We start from the raw sequence: 13,349 nt of genomic DNA, 5'->3' as shown, positions 1-13,349 counted from the left end.
TAGAAAATTGCGGTTGCCAGTAAAACCATTCCATTTGTAAATCATGGGGAATGTAGACTTCCAAGGTGACTTACAAATCAGATGCAACTAAAAACAGAAAAAAACTGCAATATACAATTAACCATATAATAATATTAAACAGACTTCTAAATTAAAATAGTTTAAAAGCACATTGTTTAAAATCAAAATTAGAAGGCAGTAAAATGAGCAGCATGTGTCATTTAAACTCTTCTTTTAGCTGTCTTATTCAGTTCCTGAAAGTCTGCCTTAAAAGAAAGGTCTTTGATCGCAGGCATAAGCACATCAGGGAATTGGCCAATCTGGCATTAGGGTTCATAAAGCAAGTCCCTGCCTAGGCAAAAGGATCTTCACCAGAGGGTAAAATCCTGTCCAAGAGGAAGTGCCAGCTAATCTGCCAGAGCAAAGTATTTCACAGTTGACCCTGCTGAGAAGGCGTTAGGTAACTATATAAAAGTTTGTAAGAAGCTCTGAATGCTATCTTTTCATGGAAAGGCAAAGTATAAATGTAATTAATAATAATAGCAATAATAGTAACAGGCTGGAAGTTGACACTAGTTCATGTTCAAGGATACTGTGAGTGTACATTGTAGAATGTAGGGTTTTGGGTGAGGGTTGTTTGTCTTTTTGTACTGCCGGTACATGTTTTCTATGTACAATTGCAATTGGCCGTCTTTTTCTTATTTGAGGTACGAGCCTTGCAGCACTTCTCAAGTATGCAAAAGAGCCCGGAAGCTGCGTCCAAATAGCCCTAGTCATTTCCAATAGATCTGGAATGGAAGAATTGAAGACTGCAATCCTGGCTGGTATTCCTACCAGAGTGAGAAAAACATTCTGTTAATTTCATTTATATAGCTCTGTTTCTTGGGCTAATAACAACCTTGCATGTGACTAACACTGGGCATTAGTGGGAGGGAACTTTCACAAGCCAAGATGGCGGCCTCTTTTTTGCCATTCACCAATTAGAAGAATTCTTTTCCCCGCCTCTGGCATTTGAGGCAGGCCCCGCCCTTCCACACTTCCTCTTCCTATTTGTCCTGCTTGTTGACTTAAAAAGCTTTAAAAGAGTGGTTTTTAATATATAAAGTACTAGTTGTTGTGAAAAGAAGTAACTCTGAGCTATTCTTTTATCCTTTCTCTCTGCAGTCATTGTTTGTACCGGATACTCTTTTAACCAAAGGGAATTAACCAATTATCCAAAAACATGGTCTTACTCTGACCCACTGGAAATATATCTCCCTACTTCTTGCATTACATAACACTACACTGTAGTCAGCCTTAGAATATATTTAAATATGAGACAGTAATGTCAGCCAGATTGTGTGTGTCAGATCCACAACTGGTAATGTTCCACGTCTAGTTCCTTTGCAGTGACACTTCTCTGGAATTAGGCCTGTAACTAGGATGGCTGCAACCACGGCTTTCTCTCCCCCCCCCCCCCCCGAAAGCAGAAACTTTATTTGGAAGGCACTTTTTCTTGGTTGGGGCTTGCCTTGTTTCAGGGCAAAATAGGTAGGAGTCAAGGCCTTTTGTACTGGTGTAGCCATTCTCCATGAGCATGGGATTAGGCCTTAGAGAAGTAATTCCTCTGTGTATTAATGTGAAAGGGAGCTTGGCTATTGCTGCTAGGACTCCTAATGTTGTTGCCTGGCATCAGAAAATACTACGTAAATCCAAACACATAACAAGAGCAGAGAATATTCACAATTATACACTGACTGAGAATCCTAAAAACATAGGATTCATATACATACTAATTATGTACCGTATATGATCAGCAAGACAATGATCAGTATTTCAGTGTACTTCAACTGAAATGCTGGTCATTGTCATAGGAGTAGATGTGTGCACAAAGGATCAGTACATTACACGAACTGGGAAAGAATAGCAGGGTGTCTCTACATGTTTTGAACAGAGATGCATTACGAAGACCTCATGAATGTCTTCCAAGTGTACATCTGAATGCTCAAAGAGCTGCATGTATCTTAAAATATTGCAGTAGTTTACCATCAAAACTATATTAATTTCAGAGTTCACTAAATGGGTGTCTGTGCTCTTCTGTTTTGACAGTGGGATATTTGGATTATTAATTGTTCTTATTCCAGCTTTCGTCATACCTTTTGTAGGTCATAGACCATAAACTGTATGGAAGCCGATCAGAATACGATGGCACTATTGACCAAGTCCTTGAAGAATTCTCTGTTGAGCTGATTTGTCTGGCAGGATTTATGAGAGTTTTTACTAGTAACTTCCTCAGAAAATGGAATGGTAAGCCACTGGGATAAATTATCATTATGATACAAATTTAGACGTGGAATGAGATCAGTTTGTCCATTCCATTCAGTTACTACAACAGGCCTGACACTGCATTTGTTCCATCCTATTACTTCATACTGTGTGCATCTTTTTTCTTGCTAGACAAAATGAGGAGGTCCATGTGAAGGCTGTCTTTATTCCCTTCCTGTGTTGTGGATGCCGCTATACAGAGTAAAAATGGGGGTGCAAATCTTCCTCAGGGTACCAGGATATCTATATGTATTACTACTTGCCATGCTTGGAAATATTGGCCGAAATCCTCTTACTCAGTTATGCTGGCATAGCCAACGACGGCATTACTTTTGGAGGTGGATTGCCCTAAATTAAGAAATATTGTACACATTACCAGTTGCACATTGCATTGTACAACTCAGTGTGCAATTGATAATCTTTATGATAATTTCTTGATAATTTATTATTTATTTATTTATTTATTTATTCAATTTATATGCCGCCCAAACTACCCAGAGGTCTCTGGGCGGCTTACAATAATTAAAATTCAATACAGCAAAGGATAAAATAATTAAAATACAATTAAAATACAATAAAAATTGCCATCAGACCCACAGCTAATATTATTTCAATTAAAAGCCTTCTGGAACAGGAAGGTTTTGACCTGGCGCCGAAATGTCATCAGCGTCGGCGCCAGACGAATCTCAGTCGGGAGGGCATTCCATAGTCTGGGGGCAGCTGCCGAAAAGGCCCTTTGTCTACAAGCCGTCCCTCTTACCTCCTTAAGGGACGGCTCTTTCAAAAGGGCCCCCTGGCTAGATCTTAACTGCCGGGTAGGTTCATATGGAAGGAGGCGGTCCTTCAGGTATCCAGGGCCCAAGCCGCTTAGGCCTTTATATGTCAAAACAAGCACTTTGAATTGGGCCCGGGCAGCAACTGGTAGCCAATGTAACTTATACAGAATCGGCTTGATATGTTCCGTGGCAGCTGCACCACTCACCAGCCGCGCAGCTCGATTCTGGACCAGTTGCAATTGCCGGACCGTCTTCAAAGGCAGCCCCACATAAAGCGCATTGCAGTAATCTATGCGGGATGTTACCAGTGCATGTGTGACTGTCATGAGACTCCGCTCGTCCAGGTAGGGCCGTAGCTGGTATAATTTCCGCAGCTGAAGGAAGGCGCCCCTGGCCACCGAGTCCACCTGGGCTTCCAGTGTTAGACTGGGGTCCAGGAGCACCCCCAAGCTGCGGACCCTGTCCCTTAGGGGGAGTGTAACCCCATTCAGGGCAGGGAAATGGCCCTCCAGCCTGTCCGGCGAAGCACCCACTAACAGCACTTCCGTCTTGTCTGGATTGAGTTTCAATTTATTAACCCTCATCCAGTCCATTATCAGGTCCAGACACGAGTTCAGCACAGAAACTGCCTCACCTGGATTGGTGGAAAACGAGAGGTAGAGCTGAGTATCGTCAGCATATTGCTGACTCCTCAGCCCAAACCTCCTGATGACCTCTCCCAGCGGTTTCATGTAGATGTTGAACAGCATGGGGGACAGTATTGAGCCCTGAGGAACCCCATGACATAACTGCCATGGGGCAGAGCAACTGTCCCCCAGCACCACCCTCTGGACACGGTCAGCCAGGAAGGAGCGGAACCACTGTAAAACAGTGCCCCCAACTCCCAACCCAGCCAGCCTATCCAGAAGGACACCATGGTCGATGGTGTCGAAAGCCGCTGAGAGGTCCAGGAGTATCAACAGGGTCACACTCCCCCTGTCTCTCTCCCGGCAAAGGTCATCGTACAGGGTGACCAAGGCAGTCTCTGTACCAAAACCCGGCCTGAAACCCGATTGAAATGGATCCAGAAAATCCGTTTCATCCAGCAGCGCCTGGAGTTGCCCGGCCACAACCCGCTCCAACACCTTGCCCAAATAAGGGAGGTTCGCCACTGGTCGGTAGTTGACCACCAGCCTTGGGTCCAGGTTAGGCTTTTTAAGGAGTGGTCGAATCACCGCCTCTTTCAAGGCGGTAGGGACCACTCCCTCTCTCAGAGAGGCATTCACGGCCTCCTGGACCCAGGTGCGAACCCCCCTGGCTGATCTTCCAATTAGCCAGGATGGGCAAGGGTCGAGCGGAGTGGTGGTAGAACGGACAGATCCAAGCACCCTGTCCACATCATCAGGTCTCAATAATTTGCCTCCAAAGGTTATAGTTATAAAAAAGGATTTGGGCCATTAGTTTTTTGGACTACAGTTCCCAAAGAGCCCCTGCCACCACGGCCATGGGCTCTTGTTACTTGCAGGACATTGTATGGCAAGAAACATATTTTTTTTCTCATACAATTTCCCTATATTTAGAGTGTGTACAGCAGCATTCACATGTTTTATGTTAGAAAGTAGCATGTATAGAAGCAATGTTAACTCGTGGTTTCAGTCCTTTGAAATGGAGAATTATTACTTGAGTGCATGTTCTCTTTTGAAAAGAAAACACAACACTTCTTTCCAAGAAAATAAGAAAACTTGTGTTCATTAGAAAAATGACACTTTTGATAGGAAAGGTGATAGAAATCCTTATTCTAGCTAAGAATGTCACAACACTGTGATCCACCTTGCCTTTTTTTTTAATTTTTTAATTTTATTTTCAAAACTATTGGGTAATGGGGGAGGAATACAAAAGGCAAAGGGCAGTGGGGGGATGGAAAAAGGGTTTTGAGAATAAGAAAACATCAAATGCATAATCATTCAATCTTTCATATCAAGTATATAAACATCTAATCTATTCATGTTCCAATAAAGGTTCATCTTTCTTCTTCTTTTTCTTCTTCTTCTTTTAACTATTTTGTCTATGTATTAACCTCTTTAGCTTTCAACTTATACGTGTAATACAGCTTAAATCTATGTTATTCCCACAGCATCAGAACACCAAGGCCAATTGTGAAATATATCCCCTCTTTCACCCTCCTTTTTTCTTGAGAATACACTCAACAGACCCAAAATAATATAAATTCTGCTCTCCCCTCCCCTTTCCTCCCTGTGCTTGTTTTGTTTCTGCGACTCTTTTTTCTTCCATATTTTAAAAGGGGAAACAATATCATTCAAAGTTTGCTTTTCAACCTCTATTTCCTTATCTGCTATCGCTACATCGCTTACTGGGTAGCCCTCCATCCCTTGTATATTATCTGATATCTTCATCAATACAGCTGGTTCTGAGATCTCTTTTTGGTGTAATTTAACCTCCGCTAGCTTCCCTCCCCTAGAGCCTCCAATCACATCTTCCATCTGGTCAATATAATAATTTACCTGCATGAATTTTTGCAACGGTGACATCTGAAAAGAGGTTTTCCAGTCTAGCCACCGATCTGTAATTTTCTCAGGGGGAGATTCCATTTTCTGTTTCCACTATTTTCACTTAAAATTCCCTCTCCCCTTTACCCCAATACACATCCAATATTTGTAATATTTCACCTTGCAACTATACCATATTAGCAATAAGATAGCAGGTACATTCAAGTAAGAGATGGAATCTAAAACATAAATCTCTCAAGTGTCTTTGTAGTCCAGTCCTTTTACATGTTGCTGATATCTTCAGACCGGTTGCTTCTTCTTTTCCCTTCTTTTCTCTTCTCCAAGTTTGTTTTAACCTTCACCCGGCAAGACTCTATTATTAGAATGTCATTTGTCAAGATCCCAGTTCAGTTCAAACCACATAGCCCCCAGTTCACAGCTCACAGTCCGTTTCTTCCTTTTACTTCCAGAGACTTCCTTCTCCTCCCCCGAAAAGAGAGGTCCAGCAATCAGAGTCCCGGCAGATATATTATCCACGGAAAGCAGAGTCCCACACAGTCTAAAAATATATATCCAAAGAGGAAAAGGGTCCAAAGTGAACAGCTTGCAACAGAATGTATTTTTTCAAAGCCTGTCAGTTGATTCTTCAAGAGTTATTTTTCCTCCTTTAATGGAGACACGAGCTATTTCTGCCTGGCTGTTCCTTTAGAAATAACTCGACCTTCAGCTTGAGTAAAGCTGGTATGCTAGGAATGCCGCTCCTTATCTCATTTGGTCATAAATTTGCACACAATCACTTGTTCTTTATTTAATGAGGTTTTTCATAGAACAAGGGCTTCCACTTACTTTGATGTATACTTTCGCCGTGCTTCTGTTTTCTTATTCTCGGCGAACGGAGCTGTCTTTGGCTAGTTGCCAAAAATGGCGCCCGTCTTCGTCTGTGCTGATGTGAATTTCCAGAAGAAAGAAAAATCGAGTTGCTGCCCAATCTTCTAACTTCTGTGGCTCACCAGCTGCTGCAGAAGGGTCTCTCCTGACTCTTCCTTGGCTCCCCCGTTTCTGGGAGGATCCCAGACCGAAGTGGTTCTAGCTTTCCCCGGGAGCTATCCCTGAGAGCTGCTAGCTTCACCAGGACGAAGCTCCTCCTCCTGATCTACCTTGCCTTTTGTGTCTTAGTTGGCAGGGTTAAATTCGACACATTTTTTTTTTGCCTACACCAGAGATCCCCGCAGTGCTGGTCCGTCGCCTTAGCCAGACTGGGTTGTGGAGACAGACCTCCCCCCCATCCCCCCACGCACTCCCCCCACACAACCCCTTTGCAATGCACGTGCACATGCACCAACACAAGCTCTCCCCCACCCCTCCATGCATGCACACGAGTGACCCCAAGCGTGCCCGCACAAGCACCTTCCCGCTCTTTTGTGCATGAGCACAAGCATGCTCACCCTGCACAAGTGAGTGCCCGCTCCTTTGTGCATGAGCACAAGCACACATTTGCCCGCAAGAGAGCACACCTGCTCTTTGCGCATGAGCGGGGAGGTGCCCCACCTTCCCCAGCCTGTCTGTGGGGTTAAAAAGGTTGAGGACCACTGGCCCACACAATATAAATCACAAGTAAACCTAGTCTTCTTTCTTGAGCATTTGTTACTTTTTGTTCAGTTAGAAGGTGCTAAATTTTCCCCACTTACATCACTTTTTTATTTTGTTTTGTTTTGGGCATGTGTGATCACTAGGGGGAGGATTTCTATGACATTTAACATTTTCTCTGCAACTTACATTTGAACCCATAAGCAAGTTCAAACACGTTTATGAGAAATATGACCTTTCTCACTAGATTACTCATAAATATGTTCAAACCCACCCATAAACTCGAGATATAGGTTGCGGGGGGGGATGACATGTCATAGAAATCTGCCCCCTGGTGATCGCCTGTCAGCCGAAAGGGACAGTGCCATGTAGGTACTAAGGTGACATTGATAATGTCACGTTTTTAAAAAAATTGCAAGTTACATAGCACTGAATCAATATAACTTGTGAAACTGCAGTGCTTATCTGACATAGCACTAAAGCGGCAAAGCATAATTTTGAAAAAAATATTCAAAGGAGAGACACTGGGGGAGGGTGCTTCTGCTGTATTGCCATACCCTTCAGCATGGCCTAAAAAGCTAGTAGACCAGGGACATCCCCCTCAAGTGAGCAACTGTGTTCTCTCCTTCTTCCCTCCGTAGTGCTACATCAGATTAACACTCTAGTTTCATAAGCTGTTATATCAGTCCAGTGCTATGTCACTTGGCAGTTTTTTTTAAGAAGTGAGGAAGATGAGAGAAAATAAGTGACTTCAGCAACCCTAAGAGTAGCAATCCAGGGTCAAAGGGAGGTCAGCACAGGCCAGAGCAGGTAAAAGAAAATCCGAGAAACCTGGGGAGGCAGAAACCTCTCTGTGTCCTCTTCCCCGTGCAAAGACCTTCTTGGGTATAATCTGAGTTGCACCTAGTTATTTCCAACAATTTCTAGGGGGCACCCTTTCCTCCCCTTTGGAAAATGGACTATTGTGGGAAATTATGTTGGGAAAAAAATGTAAGCAACCCTTAGACTACTTTGTGAAATTAGATAGAATATGAACTCTACAGTAAGAATACATTGTGATTCCACAAATCAGTCATGTAGGAAAGAGAAACAGGTGAGCCTGCTTCAGAATTCAGCCTCGGTATATCCTTCCACCATCCCTGTTCAGAATAGTAAATGGATCCGGAGTATTTGGCATCTGGGAAATACTGCCTTCTAGAGTTCAATTTCCTGTCTGAATTCATACCAAAAGCAATGATTTTCTGCTAATAATCTCATGTTGGGGCACAGTTTGCTTCTTGTATGTCTGCACCTTACTGTGCCTTACTGCGACAATACTGAATGGTGATTTTTTTGGATTGTAGGGAAAATTTTGGGCACTTATCCATCACTTTCACCTTTAACTAAAGGACGGAGTGTCCCCAAGTTCATGTTCTCATCTACAGATGAAACTGCTGGTTGTACAGTTCATTTTGTACTTGTAAGTATTTTTTTAATCATTGGAGAATACACATTTTTCTGCATTCTGCAACCCTGCAAATAAATATGCTATTTGCAGACAACATCTATTATTTAGACGTCGTTTGGAGTACCTGCATTTCTACATAGAAAAGTTGCAAGTGACAAGCCTTGGCAGCTAATGTTCATGGAAACTGGGACTAGTGCTATTCCTTCAACATTGCTGGTGCAAAACAAGAGTCTCACTGAGATTTCAGAGACCACCTCCCCTTGCCAAAGCCACTGTATTATGTCCATGCAGTTTTTCCTAATCCACTCATGAGTTTTTACTTACATATATGGGAAACACCCACCCCACAGATGTTTATACTAGCAGTCATTTATTAAAAACTCTTGGAACCCAGAGAAAGACCTGAAGTTAGCAAATAACATTTTTCTTTGAATAGGACCAGGATTGTCATGACCCCCGAGGAAGTAGAACAAGTTTCAACTACTTCCACTAGCTGTTGCCCCAAACTGAAAACATTCCCCTATGTTCCTCTCACCCCCCCAACAAGACCTGCTTGCACTGAGATGTTCTCTGCTTACCTCTTAAAGAGGCAGTACACAGTCAAAGTCCCTATTAACTTGCAGCTTATTTAACTCTTGTCTCTCAGCAATCTCTCCATCCATCCCTTCTTATCCTGTTTGACCATTCTTTTTCTGGCTAGGCATTTCTGCTTCTCTGATCATCTCCAGAGAAGGTATGTCTCCTTTCTGATGGAACCTCTCCTTCTCTCCCCCACCCCCAGGAGAATAATAGTCTTGAAGGCATAATTTTGCAGGAGCCTGTCTCTGTGAAGGAGGAAGACACAGAGAAGACCATACAGGAAAAAGTCAAAGAAGCAGAGAACAGAGTCTTTCCCATTGCTCTGCAGCTGGTTGCTAGTGGAATGGTGCAGCTTGGGGAGAATGGTGAACCCCACTGGAAGCGGGAAAGTCAGATGCTGATCTGTCAAAAAGAAAGACAGGACTGTTCCTCCTCTTGCACTCCTCTGTAGCAGCCATTAACAGCACATGTGGCAGTAGCATGAGCCAAAACTGCAAATTAAAATCTGGGCTTTGCTCTATCAATTTTTGTTTGCTCAAGTATCCAAAGTCAAACATTTATGTATGTAGGCATAGGCTTTAGTTTCCATTGTTATGATAGGACCATTGGGGTTACGGCTAATATGTTGGATCAAGGAAAAAATGGTTCATATGAACAATATGACTGACAGTAGGATTCAGACCAGCCTAGACTGAGATCTTGTGCAAAATCATATACCATAACAACCAGTGTATTGTGATGTGAGCATTTATTTTTGTTGCTTAGTCGTTAAGTCGTGTCTGACTCTTCATGACACCATGGACCAGAGCACGCCAGGCCCTCCTGTCTTCCACTGCCTCCCGGGTTGGGTCAGAGTTCTGTTGGTAGCTTTGATGACACTGTCCAGCCATCTCATCCTCTGTTGTCCCCTTCTCCTCTTGCTTTCACACTTTCCCAACATTAGGGTCTTTTCCAGGGAGTCTTCTCTTCTCATGAGATGGCCAAAGTATTGGAGCCTTTGGGATCTGTCCTTCCAGTACTCGGGGTTGATTTCCTTCAGAATGGATAGGTTTGTTCTCCTTGCAGTCCAGGGGACTCTCAAGAGCCTCCTCTAGCACCACAATTCAAAAGCATCAATTCTTTGGCAGTCAGCCTTCTTTATGGTCCAGCTCTCACTTCCATACATCGCTACTGGAAAAACCATGAACTATGCGGACCTTTGTCAGCAAGGTGATGTCTCTGCTTTTTAAGATGTTGTCTAGGTTTGTCATCGCTTTTCTCCCAAGAAGCAGGTGTCTTTTAATTTTGTAGCCCTTGTCATGATCTGTAGTGATCATGGAGCCCAAGAAAGTAAAATCTGTCACTGTGTCCATATCTTCCCCTTCTATTTGCCAGGAGGTGATGGGACCAGTGGCCATAATCTTTTTTTGATGTTGAGCTTCAGACCATTTTTTGCACTCTTCTCTTTCACCCTCATTACAAGCTTCTTTAATTCTTCCTCACTTTCTGCCATCAGAGTGGCATCATCTGCATATCTGAGGTTGTTGATATTTCTTCCGGCAACTTAATTCCGGTTTGGGATTCCTCCAGTCCAGCCTTTCGCATGATATATTCTGCATATAAGTTAAATAAGCTGGGGGACAATATACAGCCTTGTCGTACTCCTTTCCCAATTTTGAACCAGTCAGTTGTTCCATATCCAGTTCTAACTGTTGCTTCCTGTCCTACATATAGGTTTCTCAGGAGATAGGCAAGGTGGTCAGGCACTCCCATTTCTTTAAGGACCTGCCATAGTTTGCTGTTGTCCACACAGTCAAAGACTTTTGTCTAGTCAATGAAACAGAAGTAGATGTTTTTCTGGAACTCTCTGGCTTTCTCCATAATCCAGCGCATGTTAGCAATTTGGTCTCTAGTTCCACTGCCCCTTTGAAATCCAGCTTGTACTTCTGGGAGTTCTCGGTCCACATACTGCTGAAGCCTACCTTGGAGGATTTTGAGCATAACCTTGGTAGCATGTGAAATGAGTGCAATTGTATGGTAGTTGGAGCATTCTTTGGCACTGCCCTTCTTTGGGATTGGGATGTAGAGTGTTTTTTTCCAGTCCTCTGGCCACTGCTCAGTTTTCCAAACTCGCTGGCATATTGACTGTAGCACCTTAACAACATCATCTTTTAAGATTTTAAATAGTTCAACTGAAATGCCATCACTTCCACTGGCCTTGTTGTTAGCCATGCTTTCTAAGGCCTACTTGACTTCAGTCTCCAGGATGTCTGGCTCAAGGTCAGCAGCCACACTATCTGAGTTGTCTGGGCCATCCAAATCTTTCTGGTATAATTCCTCTGTGTATCCTTGCCACCTCTTCTTCATGTCTTCTTCTGTGAGGTCCCTTCCATTTTTGTCCTTTATCATGTCCATCTTTGCACAAAATGTTCCTTTAATAACTCCAGTTTTCTTGAACAGATCTCTGGTTTTTCCCTTTCTATTCTTTTCCTCTATTTCTTTCCACTGTTCATTTAAGAAAGCCCTCTTGTCTCTCCTTGCTATTCTTTGGAAGTCTACATTCCATTTTCTGTAACTTTCCCTGTCTCCCTGGCATTTTGTTTCCCTTCTCTTCTCTGCTATTTGTGAGGCCTCGTTGGACAGCCACTTTGCTTTCTTGCATTTCCTTTCCTTTGGGATGGTTTTCGTTGCTGCCTCCTGTACAATGTTACAAGCCTTCATCCATAGTTCTGAGCATTTCTAAGTACATCTATATGAACAAGTAGTAATAACTCTACTTTCTTCCCCTTTTATGGACACATATTCTCACCAGCCTGTGCCAGGGACAGTGCATGGTTTTTCAACTTGCTGGCAGGTTTCTTCCTTTGTTGTTACTGATCAAAGATCAGAGATGAGAGACAAGAAATAAGCAGAAATGTAAAAGTCCAGCGGTTTTATATGGAACCAAGCTGTGTATTATAACTGGGAAGCTGTTACACTATGGACTTTTTTCTTAGCAGGCATGCACAGAACTGAGCTGTGCTTTCTATCCTGGATGAGAAACTATCTAAATTAGTAAGAGGTGTACCCCCCAAAAGGGGGATATTTGAGAATTACATTTATCTCGATCCACTTTGCTTTGAACATGGGACAAAAAAAAGTGTTTGTAGCTTTGTGCTTGTTTTGCAAAGACTGCATGGGTCTTATTATGGCAAGAGCCATGCCATTAACAAGCTAGTAAGAGGGTGCTGTGATGGCAGTGGGCTTGTACCCATTGCAGGGAACAAGGAGAAGACATAGAGGTGGTCACACTGATAAGGGGGAAATCAATCCCCAACTTTATCTGTGCTATCCTCATGCAACCATGCCAGGATCATATAGTGTTCCATTGACGTCTTTGTGGAGCAGAACATTATGGGAAGGGTAGTACAGCAGGATACTGTACTCTACACGATGCAGGTGGGTGCTGTTGCCTTTCTCCATCATAATTTGTTCTTGTTCCCCATGACAATGGGCACCTCTGTATGGATAGGAGCTGATCTAGTCAGATACAGAGGTTGTATTAGAAGAGAGTTGAAACTTAAGGACTAGCCAGTCTATACCTTCTAGGTGCCCATGTCTCCTTTAATTTAGTGACTGTAAGAACTGCAATTGAGGATTTTCTGTGTTTTCCATGCCATTGAATTAATTGAAAATAAGATACACAGTATGACCCCTATCCTGTCAATAGGGCCTTTTGAATGAAATGGACCTTGCATAAAATTCTTAAAATCTCTGTTCAAAAAATATCTTCCAACATCAAGCCTTGAATTCCAAATTCCATGGTGTCTTGAAAACTCCTTTTTATCCACACTCCCAAAATGTGCCTTCAGCTCTTGGATACGGAAGCATAATCTAAGAGCACAATGGTCTTTTCTTAGGCTATAGGTTGAAATTATCCTCTGGTGGCAATTGTGCTGATTTGTCTCTGTGGTCTTGTGCAGATGGAGAACCTATGGCTTTTCTGCATTAACGCAGCTGGGGCATCATCTTAAGTAACAATTGCAGAGTGTAGCTCTTTGTGGGCAGAGCAGTGATTGCTCCGGTGGTCTTTGGCTTGCACAAGCTGAAGGATGATGCCCCACTGAGAACCAGAGGCTGGCACATGTGCTGGAGGAATGCCCCCTTGTGCAACTGGTAAAAATTAAAAGGCAGCGGCATGTGCAAGGGGAT

At 43.1% G+C, this 13,349-nt stretch overlaps 1 protein-coding gene across 1 annotated transcript in view; it reads left to right on the top strand.

Annotated features, from left to right (window-relative positions):
* Positions 1–10,203, top strand: part of LOC110080394 (trifunctional purine biosynthetic protein adenosine-3) — a 30,169-nt gene extending 19,966 nt beyond the window's left edge. Inside the window, exons 18-21 of the mRNA XM_072994098.2 lie at positions 708–838; positions 2,145–2,286; positions 8,497–8,612; positions 9,382–10,203. Of these exons, the coding sequence (XP_072850199.2) occupies positions 708–838; positions 2,145–2,286; positions 8,497–8,612; positions 9,382–9,630 (638 nt within the window). The 3' untranslated portion in view covers positions 9,631–10,203. The remainder of the gene's footprint in view (positions 1–707; positions 839–2,144; positions 2,287–8,496; positions 8,613–9,381) is intronic.
* The last annotated feature ends 3,146 nt before the right edge of the window (positions 10,204–13,349 follow it).

The sequence above is a fragment of the Pogona vitticeps genome, chromosome 3, assembly GCF_051106095.1.
Source record: "Pogona vitticeps strain Pit_001003342236 chromosome 3, PviZW2.1, whole genome shotgun sequence".
NCBI classification, from domain to species: Eukaryota; Metazoa; Chordata; class Lepidosauria; order Squamata; family Agamidae; genus Pogona; species Pogona vitticeps.
Note: the sequence above shows the minus strand (reverse complement) of the source record. Positions and strands in the feature narration are given on the sequence as shown.